Source organism: Schistocerca piceifrons, chromosome 8, assembly GCF_021461385.2.
Source record: "Schistocerca piceifrons isolate TAMUIC-IGC-003096 chromosome 8, iqSchPice1.1, whole genome shotgun sequence".
NCBI lineage: Eukaryota > Metazoa > Arthropoda > Insecta > Orthoptera > Acrididae > Schistocerca > Schistocerca piceifrons.
Genome location: NC_060145.1, coordinates 3,035,135 through 3,052,001, shown reverse-complemented (window position 1 = coordinate 3,052,001; position 16,867 = coordinate 3,035,135). Strand labels below are relative to the sequence as shown.

Below are 16,867 nucleotides of genomic sequence, written 5' to 3'. Positions count from 1 at the left end.
CAAATAGTTCGCCTCTTACTTTAAGAACAGAAAGCAGAGGGTAATTCTCCGCAATATTGAGAGTGGTAGTGATGTTCAGTCCCAATGGGGCACTGTTAAATGGGGCGTTCCCAAAGGGTCGGTGCTGGGGCCACTGCTGTTTCTTATTTATATAAATGATATGCCTTGTAGTATTACAGGTGATTCAAAAATATTTCTGTTTGCCGATGACACCAGCTTGATAGTGAAGGTTCTTGTGTGTAATATTGAAACAGTAACAAATAATGTAGTTCAGGAAATAATTTCGTGGCTTGTGGAAAATAATTTGATGCTAAATCACAGTAAGACTCAGTCTTTACAGTTTCTAACTCACAATTCAACAAGAACCGATATTTTGATCAGACAGAATAGGCATATTATAAGCGAGACGGAACAGTTCAAGTTCCTAGGCGTTCGGATAGATAGTAAGCTGTTGTGGAAAGCCCATGTCCAGGATCTTGTTCAGAAGCTAAATGCTGGTTTATTTACCATTAGAACAGTATCTGAAATAAGTGACACTTCAACACGAAAAGTAGTCTACTTCGCATATTTTCATACGCTTATGTCGTATGGTATTATTTTTTGGCGTAATTCTTCTGATTCAAAAAGGGTATTTTTGGCTCAGAAACGGGCTGTTCGAACTATGTGTGGTGTAAGTTCGAGAACCTCTTGTCGACCTCTGTTCAATAGTCTGGGAATTCTGACATTGCCCTCACAGTATATATTTTCTTTAATGTCGTTTGTAGTTAGCAATATTAGCCTATTCCCAAGAGTTAGCAGCTTTAACTCAGTTAATACTAGGCAGAAACCAAATCTGCATGTAGAATGCACTTCCTTGACTCTTGTGCAGAAAGGAGTGCAGTATTCTGCTGCATCCATTTTCAATAAGCTACCACAAGAACTCAAAAATCTTAACAGTAGCCCAAACTCTTTTAAGTCTAAACTGAAAAGTTTCCTCGTGGCTCACTCCTTCTATTCTGTCGATGAGCTCCTGGAAGAGCTAAAAAATTAAGCAAATTCCAGTGTTACATTGTTGATTTTCTTCATTTAAACTTACGACTTGTCACCTGAATATGTTTTTTTATATTTCATTTTATCTGTTTCTAATATCGTGTTATAATTTCATGTATTGACTCGTTCCATGACCATGGAGACTTCTCCTTAATTTGGTCCCACGGAACAATAAATAAAAAAAATAAAAAAATAAAGATACTGTACCTCGTATTTTGTGCTGTGTGTGTGTGTGTGTGTGTGTGTGTGTGTGTGTGTGTTGTCTCATTCCTTTATTCAACCAGAAACGAAACTAATTTATAATAAAATACAATTTAGTGCGTTTGCTCCTTTTTGCCTCCTTGCAGACAGTTTGTTTTTCACCGTACACGAATATTTACCTCTTACAGTGAATAGTTATGATATTTCTTGGATGGCTTACATTTATACATGATTTAACAAAAGTTATTCAAAATAGTTCTGTGAGTATATGAAACAATATTGTTCTTTCTTGTCAATATGGGTTGCATATAAATTAGCGAACATTTCGAGCACACGAATAATTCCAACTAACGGGAAAAACATCACTGTAGCTCGCATGAAGATGCGATTGCTCTTCATTACTTTTCACCGAGCACACTGTAGCAGTTAGCAGTCCTTAGAGATCGCTTGCAAAATGATATAGAGTTTTTATGTCCTTAAGTACTTACGTAAATATAATGGCACTTAAAATAAGGAATATGTCTTGCTATGACACGTAAGTGAATAGAACATCAAATCATGACCAGAATAGAAATTTGTAGGACTAACGAAGTTAACAAATGTTAACTAAATTTCTCACAAACATTTTGCTACCGCTTGTTACGTAAAACTCACGAAGAAGTCATGAGAAACAGTGTTCAGCGTTTCCAAAGAAGTGATTCGCACTTGGACTTAGACAAATTCAGCATATGTCCAATCAGTGTCTTTGACTCTTTCGCAGTGGCGTACATGTCTAACATTTTCTCGACTTTCAAGTCTCGTCATGTTTGAGTTAAGACTTAAGCATTCGAATACATTCGATGTGTTCATCGTCAGGTACCGATAGATTGCCGGAACCGATATTTGTATCTTATATAGTAGCGCTCTGGGGCATCACTGGAGCAGTGATGTCATCTGAGCGCGAGATTTGCGTGCGAAAATGCGGGAAATAACGGACCGTGAAGAGAATACAAACTCCCTCCCCCCTTCAGTCTATCCAAACCGGCCGGAATTACGAGACGGAAGGGGATCAGAAACCAACCTCTGTAGACTACTAGTACAGAAGAGAGACCGTCAGTACGGAGCATTCAGTCATCTCCTGGCGCTGAAGGTGAGCAATATCAACGAAAGCTCGAGTTTTACTCAAACACGAAGCAGCTTGTGAACTACGAAAATATTACACAGCATATGCCACATTTCTATATACTAAATAAGTTACATCGAAAAGTATTGCGTTAGGTCGTAAGTGAACTCAAAGTACATCTGACTACTTTGCTGAAGTTAAATCGATTATTTCGCCCCAGCTTTGTGATGATCGGTATACAAAAATACTGTCCGGTTTGGGTGTAAAATCGAGCTGGCTTCAGACTGCGGTGGGGACATTGCTGCACGAGATTTTAAACACAGCGTCATTCTTGTCACCGAAGAGATGATTTTTCGAGAAAGCCGGAAATGTTAATCGGTGCACTAGTGGACGGTCCTCAACGGAGGCCTAGTTCCACCGTCCAGCTGGGCCGCCGGCTACCTGAAGTCCTTCCAGTCCTCCTTGATCATGTCGGACGCCTTCTCGCCGATCATGATGACGGGCCCGTTGGGGTTGCCGCTGACGATGTGCGGCATGATGGAGGCGTCGACGACGCGCAGGCCAGGCACGCCGTGCACGCGGAGGCGGGCGTCGACGACGGCGTCGGGGTCGGAGGCGGGGCCCATCTTGCACGTGCCGACCGGGTGGTAGATGGTGAAGGTGAAGTGGCGCAGCGCGCACTCCCAGTACTCGTCCGAGGCGAAGGCGAGCTGCGCGCAGCCCGGCAGCGGGATCCTGTGCAGCCGAGAGCCGAACTGCTGGAACGCCGGCGTCGACGACAGGTTCACCGCGATGCGGATCCCTGCAAGACACCACCAGTCTGTGCAACAAGTGTAGGCACGAACAATCTGATAAGGGTGTTGCCCTCTCAGCACAAAAGTTCAGTCTGTGTCTAGTATACAGATTTTCGGAAAGTTCACTGACTTAATCTCTGTCGATCCATCGTGGATACGAGACAGCGTCCTGTCAGATATTTACCAGAGAAAAATCACCAAACAGCTGTCTATTTTCAGAACTTGTTATTTTATTTTCACGACCAGTTTCGGCATCTCATTAATGCCATTTTCAGGCCCCTATGCACTGCATGTTGGAGAATCAGATACATCTATGCATGCGTAACTGGAGCCATCAATATGTGGATTCCGTGAATTTCACGTGGAGTGTCCACTTCGAAGACTTGGTAACAGTTGTCATGTCATAAAAATCACGGAATCCAGGTATTGGTGGTTCAAGTTATGAAGTGTATAAGGGCCTCAAGATGGCATTAATGAAGTGCCGAAACTTCTCGTGTAAATAAAATAAAAAGTTCTGAAAATATAAGGCTATTTGGTGATTTTTCTTTGGTAAATACGCTAACTTAAGTCATAGAAGTGTTATTAGGTTCAAACATTATTTCCCTTGTTTCCTGGAAGTCCTTTTTCGTTAACGCTGGGAGAAGCGTTGTATCGCAATCCAGACAATTGACACTAACGACAAGATATGCTGATGACCGCGCCACAGGCGTTGTGGGGCGATACATGTCAAAACATGGTTCCATATCCGGTCTAAAGTAAACCCATTGCCTTTCTTAATGAGATGACCCGCTAGTCTAATCTCTATAGTATCCCTAAGGACACACTCCAATTACTGAGATAAGATGCGACAGCAAGTGTCTGTGTGTCCGCAGGTTTCATCCAATGCCTCTCAGTTAAACAGTATCTGGTCACTGCAGACTGATGAAGGATTCTGTGACGTAATGTTACACACACACACACACACACACACACACACACACACCTCCTCCATTTCTTATACATTGAGCTTCGTTAGTTGCAAACCATATTTAATAGAGCCTAGTATCACTCAATTCTAGGTTGCAAGTTAATTTTAAAAAAAATTCTCAATTTAAGAACATGTTTCCAGTATAATTAAGGAAAATAACTGTTTTGCATCCATCTTCCCGTGTTTTCAGTGATGGCCCATACTCCAAAGTATAGCGAATCTGCTTACTAAAATAATCACTCCGATTGAGGCGAGCTGTCAGTGCCGAAGGCTGCATAGGCTGTTGGTGCCAGTGTCTGCAGGACCCCACTGTGTTAATGCAGCGGACGGCAGGTGACTGCGTTCATATATGGGTTGGTGTGCTGAGGTTTGTGGCAAACATTGTATCCTGGGTTTCCATGCTTCTTTTTATTAACCATCACACCCAAGAAAGTGACTTTTCAACAGTTTCAAATTTCATCATAAACAGAATGCTGGGATGAAGAGAATTAAAATGTTCCAGGTAGTGATTAAGTACAACCGCTCCACTTGGCCAGACCGTAAACGTGACATCCACGTGTCTGTTAAATCAGGTTGGTTTTAAAGACGTCACCCTGAAAGTCGTGTTCTCAAAATCTTCCATAAATAAGTGTGCAACTGCAGGTGATAAGTGGCTTCCCATTGCCAGTGCGTCAGTTTCTTCATAAACCTGATCATTAAATAAGCAGTAAGCTGAAGTGGGCACATGATGACAGAGCTTCATTATTTCACTTCCGAAGCCCAAGCGCTCTTCAAGTGGAACGCCCATAACCCAATGTCAAATCTGAACAGATCTGGTTGATGCAGGCAACTCAGTCGTCGTATGAATGCCATAGAGTTGGATATATGCTCATCAGTTTTTCTAATGGAAAGATGAAGAAACTTCCCTAAATACTTCGGCATGCTGTAGATGGGGATACCTTCAATGCCGACAGTGGGACGTATTGACACATCTGCTTTGTGGAATTTCGGCAAGTCATATAAACGTGGCGGAACAGCCGCACCCGTACAAATTTTCTTGATCACATGTGTAGATAGTAAGCTCTTTTGCAAAAGCGGGAGGGTCTTCGTTTTTATTCAGTCATTTTGAAGTCACTCCGTAATTTTCTATAGGCTAGTTCATCGAGTGAAAAAACCATTTTGCTCACATAATCAGCACGGTAAAGGAGCATTGTAAATTTTCAATTGCTAGTAAAACAACTGAATTATCTTCTCGAATGCAGTGAGTGACAGCACTTTCTTTCTCCAGGAGAAACATTCCCCACCGCAGTGAGGCCTGACGCAACATGTGGGACACCTCTTGTCTAATTCCTTCACCTCGGTCGTCTGGGAAGTTGGAAACTGCTTGCGTCACGGATAGTCTTGGATAAGTAGCGACAGCGTAAGCACACAGCCACCGTTCAAAGTGGCGACCACCGGTCTCAGTGTGTGCGATACAAACGGCGTATAAGATGTGGCTCTCAGATGCCACTGTTGCGTGTTGCACAATGAGGCAAGCAGCTAGCCTACTAAGCAGTTTTTCAGTTTTTAATTCGGTTTCGTGCACCGAAGACTGCTCGTATCTCGAATAGAAAAAGCCGTAGAGTTTATACACTCGACTATAAATTTCGTCCAGTGAGGATGGCAATTGCTGTGAAACTTTTTTCTGCAAATTCTGTTGGCTTTACAGGCATGTCAGCAAGTTCCTCTTTACTGGACAGCCAGTCATCAAGTCTGAACAGCCATTACTCCACCCTGTAGACGTCACAGACCACTGTGTAAGCTATTGCGTTTCAAATTATCGCCACCACCGTCTATGCGGTAGGCTGTCTTCTCTTATGAGTTATCATCAGTTTAAAAATATTTGCGTCATACGCGTTGCTCTTTCAAACCTCCTACCCAGTGGCATATTCAATTAAAACCGTTGGTACCTTATTTCCAAATGCTCGGTTCAGTGTTATCCGCCTTTTGTACAATTTGTACGCTAAAAGTTTGGTACACCGTCCATACAAACTGCGAAAGAATATATATATATATATATATATATATATATATATATATATATATATACACCATAGTCAACTGTACGTGTTGACCTACATCTACACTCCGCATGCTACATTGGGTACCACTATCTGATGCGCCCTTCCCTGTTCATTTCGCAAATGGCGCGTGGGGAGAATGTTTGTCGGTGAACTTCCGTTTTAGCTCTAATTTCTCGAATTTTCTCGTTGTGTTCATTTCGCGAGACGTACGAGGGATGAAGTAGTGTGTTGGCTAACTCTTCTTCGGACGTACGCTCTCTGAATTTCAACAGCAATCTCTGTGATACACAAGGACTTTTTCGTAGCGTCTGCTGCTGGAATTTGTTGAGCATCTCCGTAAGGCTGTGACCCTTACTGAACGGTCCCGTGGTGAAACGAGGCGCTCTTCGTTGGTTTTCTCTGTCTCTTCTGCTGTTCGAACTTGGTAAGAGTCCCCGACTGATGAGTAATATCCACGAAGCAGTTAGACGAGTGTATTGCGAGCCACTTCTTTTGTACGTGACTCACATTTCCGTAAGATTCTTCCAATGAATCTCAGCCTGGCGTCTGTTTTTCCTGCTGTTTGGTTTACTTGGTCATTCCATTTTAACTCGCTCTGGGTGGCACTCCTGGGTGTATTGCGAGCTGTTTACGGATCTTGAGGCCCTCTCTTGCAACTTCGTATTGAAATCTCTAGATCATTGTATAAATCTTCTTTCAATTTATTCCTTGCATATCCTTCTCTAGTTTATTATCCATTTTGTACAGTGTCTGCTTTTTCTCTTGTTTGAAGGTTGCCAGCCTCATTGCGTGCCCATGCCATTTTAACCTCCGTTTTCCCTCCTCTTCAGAGATGTACGTGGGAATTTTAATTCGCTTCGTGATTTCCGTATTTGGGATGTTCTCTCGCCTCGATACTCGACAACATATTGCAAAAATTCCATTTGGAGCGCTTCAGGTCTTCTATGTTGTTTGGTTAGTTCCTAGGCTTCCGCTCCATATAAACAGATGCTTTGTATTATTGATTCATATAACCTTTTTTGCCTTTTTTCTTAATTTTAATTCAGAAAAGAATGGAATTCAACTTGTTAATTAGTTGTTTTTCTTGTATTGTCCTCTGCCTTATTTCTTGTTTACTGATTTGAGATTATAACTATCAGGTATTTTAAGATTATTACTACTTCCATTGATTTTTCATCAACAGCGGATCAATAAACGCAGAAGTTTGGTCTCTTAGGAATTCACAGGCGCACACGCACACTTCAACAGCGTAATCGAACAGTAACGGATCTCTTCTCCTGTTTTCGAGCAGTACGTCACATTTATTTACGTTCAGCTTCAAGTGCGAATCCCTGCACCGTTCATCAACACTCCATAGTTCTTCTTGTACTACCTTTCGGGCTTCTGATGTTGTCAGCTTCCTGCAGGAAGCAGCATGGGCTGCAAATCGCCTCATGCGGTTTCCCAGGTTATGCACTAGTCAGGCGCATTTTCTCTAGTGTTTCAGCAGATGTTTGCAATTTCGCTTTTGCGTTGTGGTGCTGGAGTCAGCCCAAATAATTACGGCTCCGGACGTCCTCCATGCGACTTCCAGTGTCAATAGAAAGCGTCAGTGTGTTTCCCATTACAGTTACTGTTGAATCGGTGTTTATACGTGCCCATTCGATAGACCGCTCCAAGATTAGTCTAATTCGATATTTTTTCTATCGCAAGGACAGTAAAAGATGATAACAGTAATAAATAATAAACAGCGATGCAGCGGCGACTCAGTGCCGCTGCTGGAGTACCGACTGTTCTCCGTATTTTACTGCCTCTGTCAATACATATCGGTAGGACTAATATCGGACTAGACTAATCTGGGACCGCTCTATCAAACGGGCACTTACAATTCCGCTTTTAAACTCAGTTTATTTGGGACTGGAAACAAACCGACGCTTCCCACCGACACTGAGCGTCGCATGAAAAACGTGATGAACACTATTTGTTGGGCAGACTGCAGGTGCACAATGCAAAAACGAAATTGCAAATGTCTGCTGACACACCAGAGAAACAGCGCCTCACGACTCCTTGGATATATACAGGGTGAGTCACCTAACGTTACCGCTGGATATATTTCGTAAACCACATCGAATACTGACGAACCGATTCCACAGACCGAACGTGAGGAGAGGGGCTAGTGTAATTGTTTAATACAAACCATACAAAAATGCACGGGAGTATGTTTTTTAACACAAACCTACGTTTTTTCAAATGGAACCTCGTTAGTTTTGTTAGCACATCTGAACATATAAACAAATACGTAATCAGTGCCGTATGTTGCATTGTAAAATGTTAATTACATCCGGAGATATTGTAACCTAAAGTTGACGCTTGAAACCTCCGACGTTCAGTTGCGTGTTGTAACAAACACAGGCCACGGTCGGCGTGGACGACGCATAAATTGGCCAGCCCGTTCTCCTGATCTTACACCACTGGACTTCCTTCTGTGGGGTACGTTAAAGGAGAATGTGTACCATGATGTGCCTACAACCCCAGAGGATATGAAACAACGTATTGTGGCAGCCTGCGGCGACATTCCACCAGATGTACTGCGGCGTGTACGACATTCATTACGCCAGAGATTGCAATTGTGTGCAGCAAATGATGGCACCACATTGAACATCTATTGGCCTGACATGTCGGGACACACTCTATTCCTCTCCGTAATTGAAAACGGAAACCACGTGTGTACGTGTACCTCACCCCTCATGGTAATGTACACGTGCGTCAGTGAAAAAGACCAATAAAAAGGTGTTAGCATGTGGACGTAATGTGCTGTTCCAGTCTCTTCTGTACCTCAGGTCCATCACCGTTCCCTTTGGATCCCTACGTAATTCGGTGCTCTCCGATACACACGATCGAACAGTGGAGGAGTGGTACTCAACCGTCAACTTTAGGTTACAATATCTCCGGATGTAATTAACATTTTACAATGCAACAAACGGCACTGATTACGTATTTGTTTATGTGTTCAGATGTGCTAACAAAACTAACGGGGTTCCATTTAAAAAAACGTAGGTTTGTGTTAAAAAAACATACTCCCGTGCATTTTTTTATGGTTTGTATTAACCAGTTACACTAGCCCATCTCCTCACGTTCGGTCTGTAGAATCTATTCGTCAGTACTTGATGTGGTTTACGAAATATATCCAGCGGTAATGTTAGGTGACTCACCCTGTATATATGTAGGTCAGTAACTGTCATAACATACTTTTTGAGGTACTCCTGAAATCAACTTTAAGTATGTCGAAATTTATCCGTTAACGAGTCACATGCTGAGTTCTATACGCAAGGACGTCACGAATGCAGTCGCAAATCTAGTCCGATATTCAGTAGCTCGTGTTTTACTCACGAAACGACAGTGTGGAAGTGTATCGAATTCTTCCAGAAGACAAGGCACGTAGTACCAACCTGAGTGCCAGCGTCTATGATTCCACGGCTTTCTGGATTTGGTGGACTCACACTTCACTGATACCGATGCGTTAGATCAGCAGAGCGGTCAAAGGCCAGCAGTCAATCATAGGACGACAGCAGAGTGCCGTATTTCGAGACGCGGACACCCTATCCGCTGGCCGGGGCTGCCGGAGACTCACCCTCGATGAGCGTGTCGACGTCCTCGCGGTGCGCGAAGTAGTTGGGCACGATGAGCGGGTGGTGGGCGGGGTTGGCGGAGCGCAGGCGCACCCAGCCGGCGCTGCGCGGCCGCAGCAGCAGCGGCAGGATGGTCCACGTCTCCGCCTTCAGCAGCGGCTTGTACACCGTGTTGAACACGCCGTCCCGCAGGCCCAGGATCTGCAACGCGCGCGACTGTGTGAGTCCTGTCACTCTCGTAGCTCCTGCAGTCACCACCAGTTGTGGTGCTCTGGTCCGCCGCTCCCGAGTACAGCTGCGCTCTACCAAAACACACTACATAAATGACGTAGTAAATGGTAGGAGTAGCGACAGTATTGTTAGCACTGGTAGGGAAAGAAACACAAATGGATGTGTAAGAGAGCCGACGACTTATACAGGGTGGTCCATTCATCGTGACTGGGCCAAATATCTCACGAAATAAGTGTCAAACGCAAAAACTACAAAGAACGAAACTTTCTATCTTGAAGGGGGAAACCAGATGGCGCTATGGTTGGCCCGCTAGATGGCGCTGCCATAGGTCAAACGGATATCAACTGCATTTTTTTAAATAGGAACCCCCATTTTTATACATATTCGTGTAGTACGTAAAGAAATGTTCATATGTTCAAATGTGTGTGAAATCTTATGGGACTTAACTGCTAAGGTTATCAGTCCCTGAGCTTACACACTACTTAACCTAAATTATCCTAAGGACAAATACACACACCCATGCCCGAAGGAGGACTCGCACCTCCGCCGGGACCAGCCGCACAGTCCATGACTGCAGCGCCTGAGCCCGCTCGGCTAATCCCTCGCGGGGTAAAGAAATATGAATGCTTTAGTTGGACCACTTTATCGCTTTGTGATAGGTGGCGCTGTAATAGTCTTTCTTCGTAGTTTTTTCGTTTGAAGCTTATTTCGTGAGATATTCGGCCAGGTCACGATCAATGGACCACCCTGTATTTGTTTTTTGTTTGAATATACTTTATTCTTATTATTTTGTACTCAATAGCACATCCTTCATCATGATCAAAGGCAAGCGTTTCCAGCTATTATTCCTAAATGCGGAAGTTGTTTACGAAAAACAGAGACGTGTTTGCGTAAGTTCAAATACGTTTTGAAGCGATGTTTGATATATTTTTGTTTTGCGACTTGTTTTTACCTTTTTGTTCCGGAAACTGCGTTTTCTAGCGCTATATTATAAATCTGTATTGTTTATTTTTGCTACAACATCTCTCTGTTTCACTTTATAAGTCAACGATTTTCGCATAAAACCTGAGTTAAATATAGACAATTTCACTTTTGCCGTAAATACTCTTTGCTTTTAAGTGACAGATAGGAGGTAGAGTAAAAACGTTCTGTAGGTTACCCGGTACTTTATATATCATCATTCATTTTCTAGACAGTTCACCGCTTCCAGTTTCTAGGGGAAATCGAGTAAAACACAGATCGCATACGCAAAGAAAGCGATCGGTATGAGGTGAAGCCCCCGTTGGTATGCAACACACCATACGTACAGGTAATGTGGGTACGACCTTAACTGACAAAAGGTGCTAGAAAAACTACGGTAGTCTGCCCTTCCTTACGATAGTCTACGGTAGCTTACAGTAGTTTTTCAACTCTGCTGCGCAGACGCACTGTTGACGGCATATCAAAAGAGTTTGTGCTGGTTATGATCTTTATCATTTCTGTAAATCTGCAGGCTTTCCGGCCGTGCTCATTCGCGGCAAAGTCTTCTAGTTTTTCACGAAGTTCCTCTATAGATTGTTCTACTCGATTCTGAAGAAGATCCCAGCAGAGAGGTCGAAACGTCGATCGTGTAAAAGTAACTGTAATGAAACATGAGGGGGCCTAACAATCTAGAGGATTTTACCTTCAGTGTATCATTTCTCTTTCTCCTAGTGCACGGTATGTTGTTTCCCCCCAGGGGATCCACAACTCTTTTGTGGATACGTGCGTAGCGAGCACGGGGCCCCGAGCTAATGTGGCCTTCCTTCCTTTCCGGGCTGCATACCTTCCCTTTCCGCATCCTTCCCCATCCCCTGTCTTCACCCCCCCCCCCCTCACCTCTTGCTCTTTCCTTCATTTTCTCCCCCTCTGGGAGTATGGTTTGCGCCTACGTCCGGAGACGGACGCTTGTAAATGTACCGCATTCTTCTTCTTCCTTGCTTGTATGTCTTCTTCCTTCCTTTGTCCATCTCCTTTCCTTACCTCTTCTCTTTACCCTTTTCTCCGCTGCGGCGTTTGAGACCCCCTCTTCTTTCCTTTCCCTTTCTCTTTCTTCCTCCCTGTGCGTGTCTGAAGGCCAACCCACGCACTTCCATGCGTAGCCGGTGACGGGGTAACGCGTAATTCCCCGCCCCGGGTAGACAGGTAGGACACGTACGTACCCCCTGGTAAAGGCCAGGCCCAGGGAGGGGTGATTACCCGAGCTGATACCTTCCGAAAGTGCCGATTGGTCCCTCCGTCCGTATGTCGGGAGGTGTGACCTGAGGTGTGAACAATCACCTAAGGCGGGTGTGCCCTCGGTGAGGGCCCCCACAAGGGAGGAGCGCGCCATCGGAGACGCCGGTAATCATGGGGGATTCTTCCGCAATGGTTTCCTCACCTTCCACTATGTCTGCTCACAAACGTAAGTTCACTGAGTCTCAGCCACAGACGGTTCTTCCATCGTTGCCACAGTTCCTTGTTGTTTCTCGGTCTGACGAAGGTCACGACTTTTCCACGGTCAACCCTTTCATTATTCAGAAAGGTGTCGACGCAATTGCGGGTCCTGTAAAGTCTTGTTCCAGATTACGGAATGGTACCCTGTTGTTAGAAACACACAGTGCCCTCCAGGCTCAAAAATTGCTGCGTACTTCTCTGCTCCACACCTTCCCTGTCCGGGTGGAACCGCACCGTACCTTAAATTCCTCGCGTGGAGTCGTTTATACACGCTCCCTCGATGGATTGTCTGACGAAGAAATTCAGCACTACCTGTCTGACCAGGGCGTCACCGCTGTTCATCGGGTTATGAAAAGGGTTGACTCGAACATCATTCCAACCCGCACTGTCTTCTTGACTTTTGACAAAGTTCAACTCCCATCAAAAATCAAAGCAGGCTATGAGATAATTTCCGTTCGCCCTTATGTCCCAAACCCTACGCGTTGCTATCGATGTCAGCGGTTTAATCACACCAGCCAGTCCTGTTCCAATCCGGCCAAATGTGTTACGTGTGGCAGGGATGCCCATGAGGGTGCTTGTCCACCTCCATCCCCTCGCTGCATCAACTGTATGGGTGACCACGCTGCTTCCTCTCGAGATTGCCCTGTTTTTAAGGACGAAAAGCTGATCCAGGAAATAAGAGTGAAGGAAAAGGTGTCGACCTTTGCTGCTCGAAAGTTACTCGCCAGTCGACAGCCCACCGTGCCTCAGAAAGGAAAATACAGCGCTGTCCTTGCTTCTTCTCGGCCAACAAAGGAGGCGGCCACGCAGACTTGCGACCTCACATTTAGTACCACGGTCGTCAGATCGGCCAGCGCAAAGATCGCCCGTTCAACCTCACCTCTTTCGCCTGCCCACTCTATGGCTCACCCTTCGTCGGGTTCTGCTAAATCTCGAGCCCAAAAGTCAGACGCCAAGTCTACAAAAAAAGAGCATTCTCGTGAAGAGTTTTTACGTACTGCAACTTCACAACCATCGGTTCCTCCTTCATCTAAACATACCTCCAAGAAGGCTACGAAGAAACACAGTTCCTCTCCTTCTCCGCCAAGGCGTGTCCCATCTACAGCACCACCTGGCGGAAATCGCCCTCGGCCATCTTCTGTGTCGCCGAGGCGCACTGTTGGTGGCCGGTCAACTGGCCGATCGTTGGTGGCAGGAGCTGCTCCTGACCAACCTATGGATCAGGATCTTCTGCCTTCGACTGAATGCCATTCCATGCTGTCGGTCGCAAGCTCTGAGCAGTCGTTGAGTTGACAGCACCCTTGGTGCCGTTCCTCCATTTTCTGTTCACCCTATGTCCATTATCCACTGGAATATCCGCGGCATTCGCGCCAATCGGGAGGAATTGTCGATCCTCTTACGATCCTACTCGCCGGTCATCTTCTGTCTTCAGGAAACAAAGCTGCGTCCCCATGACCGCTTTGCTCTCCCTCATTTTCAGTCCGTCCGATATGACCTCCCCTCAGTTCAAGGCACTCCAGCCCATGGAGGACTCATGATTCTGCTCCATGATACTCTCCATTATCACCCAATCCCCTTAAACACTTCCTTCCAAGCTGTCGCCGTCCGTCTTTCCCTTTCTGGATACACGTTCTCTCTTTGTACGGTATACATTCCATCGTCTACACCAATGGCACGAGCTGATCTCCTTCATCTTCTTGATCAGCTTCCACCCCCCTATTTGCTGGTTGGGGACTTCAATGCCCACCACCCGCTTTGGGGATCTCCACATCCTTGTCAACGTGGCTCACTATTGCTAGACGTCTTCCACCAAGCGGATCTAGTCTGCCTCAACACTGGGGTCCCTACATTTTTGTCTGCCTCCACGGCAAATTTATCCCATTTGGACCTTGCGGTCGGTACTGTTCCGCTAGCTCGGCGCTTCGAATGGTTCGCCCTTGATGATACACACTCGAGTGACCACTTTCCATGTGTTCTTCGACTGCAGCCTCAACTGCCATATATGCGCTCGCGACGCTGGAAGTTTGCCCAAGCCGATTGGACACTTTTTTCGTCTCTAGCGACATTCGATGACCGTCGCTTTCCCAGCGTCGACGATGAGGTCACACATTTTACCGACGTTATTCTCACAGCTGCGGAACGTTCAATACCACGCACCTCCGAATTGCCCCGGCGCCCTCCAGTTCCTTGGTGGAACGAGGCCTGCCGTGACGCAATACGTGAGCGGCGACGTGCTCTTCGCATTTTCCGTCACCATCCAACTTTGGCCAACTGTATCCGATATAAGCAGCTCCGTGCGCGATGCCGTCGCGTCATCCGCGATAGCAAGAAGGCAAGCTGGAAATTCTTTACTAGCTCATTTAACAACTTCACTCCCTCCTCGGAAGTTTGGAGTCGGCTTCGACGGTTCTCAGGCGCGCCTAGTTTCTCCCCGGTCTCTGGGCTCACTGTCGCGCATGATACCTTAGTGGACCCCGTCGCAATTTCTAACTCATTGGGTCAGCACTTTGCTGAGATTTCGAGCTCTTCAAATTACCCGCCAGCGTTTCTCCCGAAGAAACGTGCAGCAGAAGTGCGGCATCTTGCTTTCTCCTCTCAAAATCGCGAAAGCTACAATACTGTTTTCTCCATGCGCGAACTCCAACATGCACTCTCTACTTCTCGCTCCTCCGCCCCAGGACCGGATGGTATCTATGTCCAAATGTTGCTGCATTTATCAACCCATAGCCTGCGTCACCTCCTTCGCCTTTATAATCGAATTTGGACCGACAGTACCTTTCCCAGGCGATGGCGGGAAGCTATTGTCGTTCCCGTTCCGAAACCTGGAAAGGACAAACATCTCCCCTCTAGCTATCGCCCCATTTCTCTCACGAGTAGTGTCTGTAAGGTTTTGGAGCGTATGGTGAATTACCGTTTAGCTTGGTGGCTGGAGTCCCGCAGTCTTTTAACACCAGCCCAATGCGGATTCCGAAAGCATCGTTCTGCTGTTGACCATCTTGTTGCTCTCTCCACTTATATCATGAACAATTTTCTCCGGAAACGCCAAACGGTAGCAATATTTTTTGATCTGGAGAGAGCGTACGATACCTGTTGGAGGACAGGCATCCTCCGCACACTGTTCTCTTGGGGCTTTCGAGGCCGGCTGCCCCTTTTTCTTCGCGAATTTATGGCAGAGCGCACATTTAGGGTGCGGGTGAACACTACTCTGTCCCGTACTTTCTCCCAAGAAAACGGGGTACCCCAGGGCTCCGTGCTGAGTGTTGTACTGTTTGCCATCGCCATTAATCCAATTATGGATTGTCTCCTTCCTGATGTCTCGGGCTCCCTCTTTGTGGACGATTTTGCGATCTACTACAGTTCTCAAAGGACCAGCCTTCTTGAAAGACGTCTTCAAGGATGTCTCGATCGCCTCTACTCGTGGAGCATCGAAACCGGCTTCCGTTTCTCACCCAGTAAGACCGTTTGTGTTAATTTTTGGCGACGTAAGGAGTTTCTTCCGCCCTCCTTACATCTAGGTCCTGTCAACCTTCCGTTTTCCGACGTCGCTAAATTCTTGGGTCTTATGTTTGACAGAAAACTGTGCTGGTCCTCCCACGTTTCCTATCTTTCGGCTCGCTGTCTGCGTTCCCTTAACACCCTCCGTGTCCTGAATGGTACCTCTTGGGGAGCGGACCGGGTGGTCCTTCTCCGCCTCTATCGCGCCTTAGTGCGCTCGAAATTGGATTATGGAAGCATAGTCTACTCCTCTGCTCGGCCGTCTATTCTTCGGCGTCTCGACTCTATCCACCACCGTGGATTACGTTTAGTGTCTGGAGCTTTTTACACCAGCCCTGTGGAAAGCCTTTATGCTGAGACTGCTGAACCTCCGCTGTCCAATCGGCGGGCAGTCCTTCTGAGTCGTTATGCTAGCCATCTGTCTTCCATGCCTGCTAATCCAGCCCATAACCTTTTTTTCGACGCCTCCTTTGATGTCGGGTATGCAGGCCGCTCCTCCTCCCTACTACCCCCGGGAGTCCGCTTCCGTCAACTGCTCCATTCTCTTTCCTTCCGCTTTCCTAAAACCTTCTTGACAACTTGGGGTACAGCACCGCCTTGGCACCGTCCCCGGATCGACTTGCTCAGAGACCTATGTCAATTTCCCAAAGATGGTACCCCCACACTTGTTTACCGTCGGGCATTTGTTGCTCTATGTGCACAAATGACGGAAGCCACATTTATTTACACCGATGGCTCGAAAACATCGTTAGGTGTAGGGAGTGCCTATATTGTTGGCGACACCCCAAATCACTTTCGGCTTCCCGACCAGTGTTCGGTTTATACTGCAGAGCTTTACGCTGTTCTCCAGGCTGTCCACTACATCCGCCGCCATCAGCGGATACAGTACGTAATCTGCTCAGATTCTCTCAGCTCTCTCCTAAGTCTCCAAGCTCTTTACCCTG

At 46.1% G+C, this 16,867-nt stretch overlaps 1 protein-coding gene across 1 annotated transcript in view; it reads right to left on the bottom strand.

Moving 5' to 3' along the window:
• Positions 1-1,428: 1,428 nt before the first annotated feature.
• LOC124711525 (glucose dehydrogenase [FAD, quinone]) overlaps positions 1,429-16,867 on the bottom strand; it is a 93,671-nt gene continuing 78,232 nt past the window's right edge. Inside the window, exons 8-9 of the mRNA XM_047241651.1 lie at positions 9,746-9,944; positions 1,429-3,134 (exon numbers count right to left, since the gene is read on the bottom strand). Of these exons, the coding sequence (XP_047097607.1) occupies positions 2,770-3,134; positions 9,746-9,944 (564 nt within the window). The 3' untranslated portion in view covers positions 1,429-2,769. The remainder of the gene's footprint in view (positions 3,135-9,745; positions 9,945-16,867) is intronic.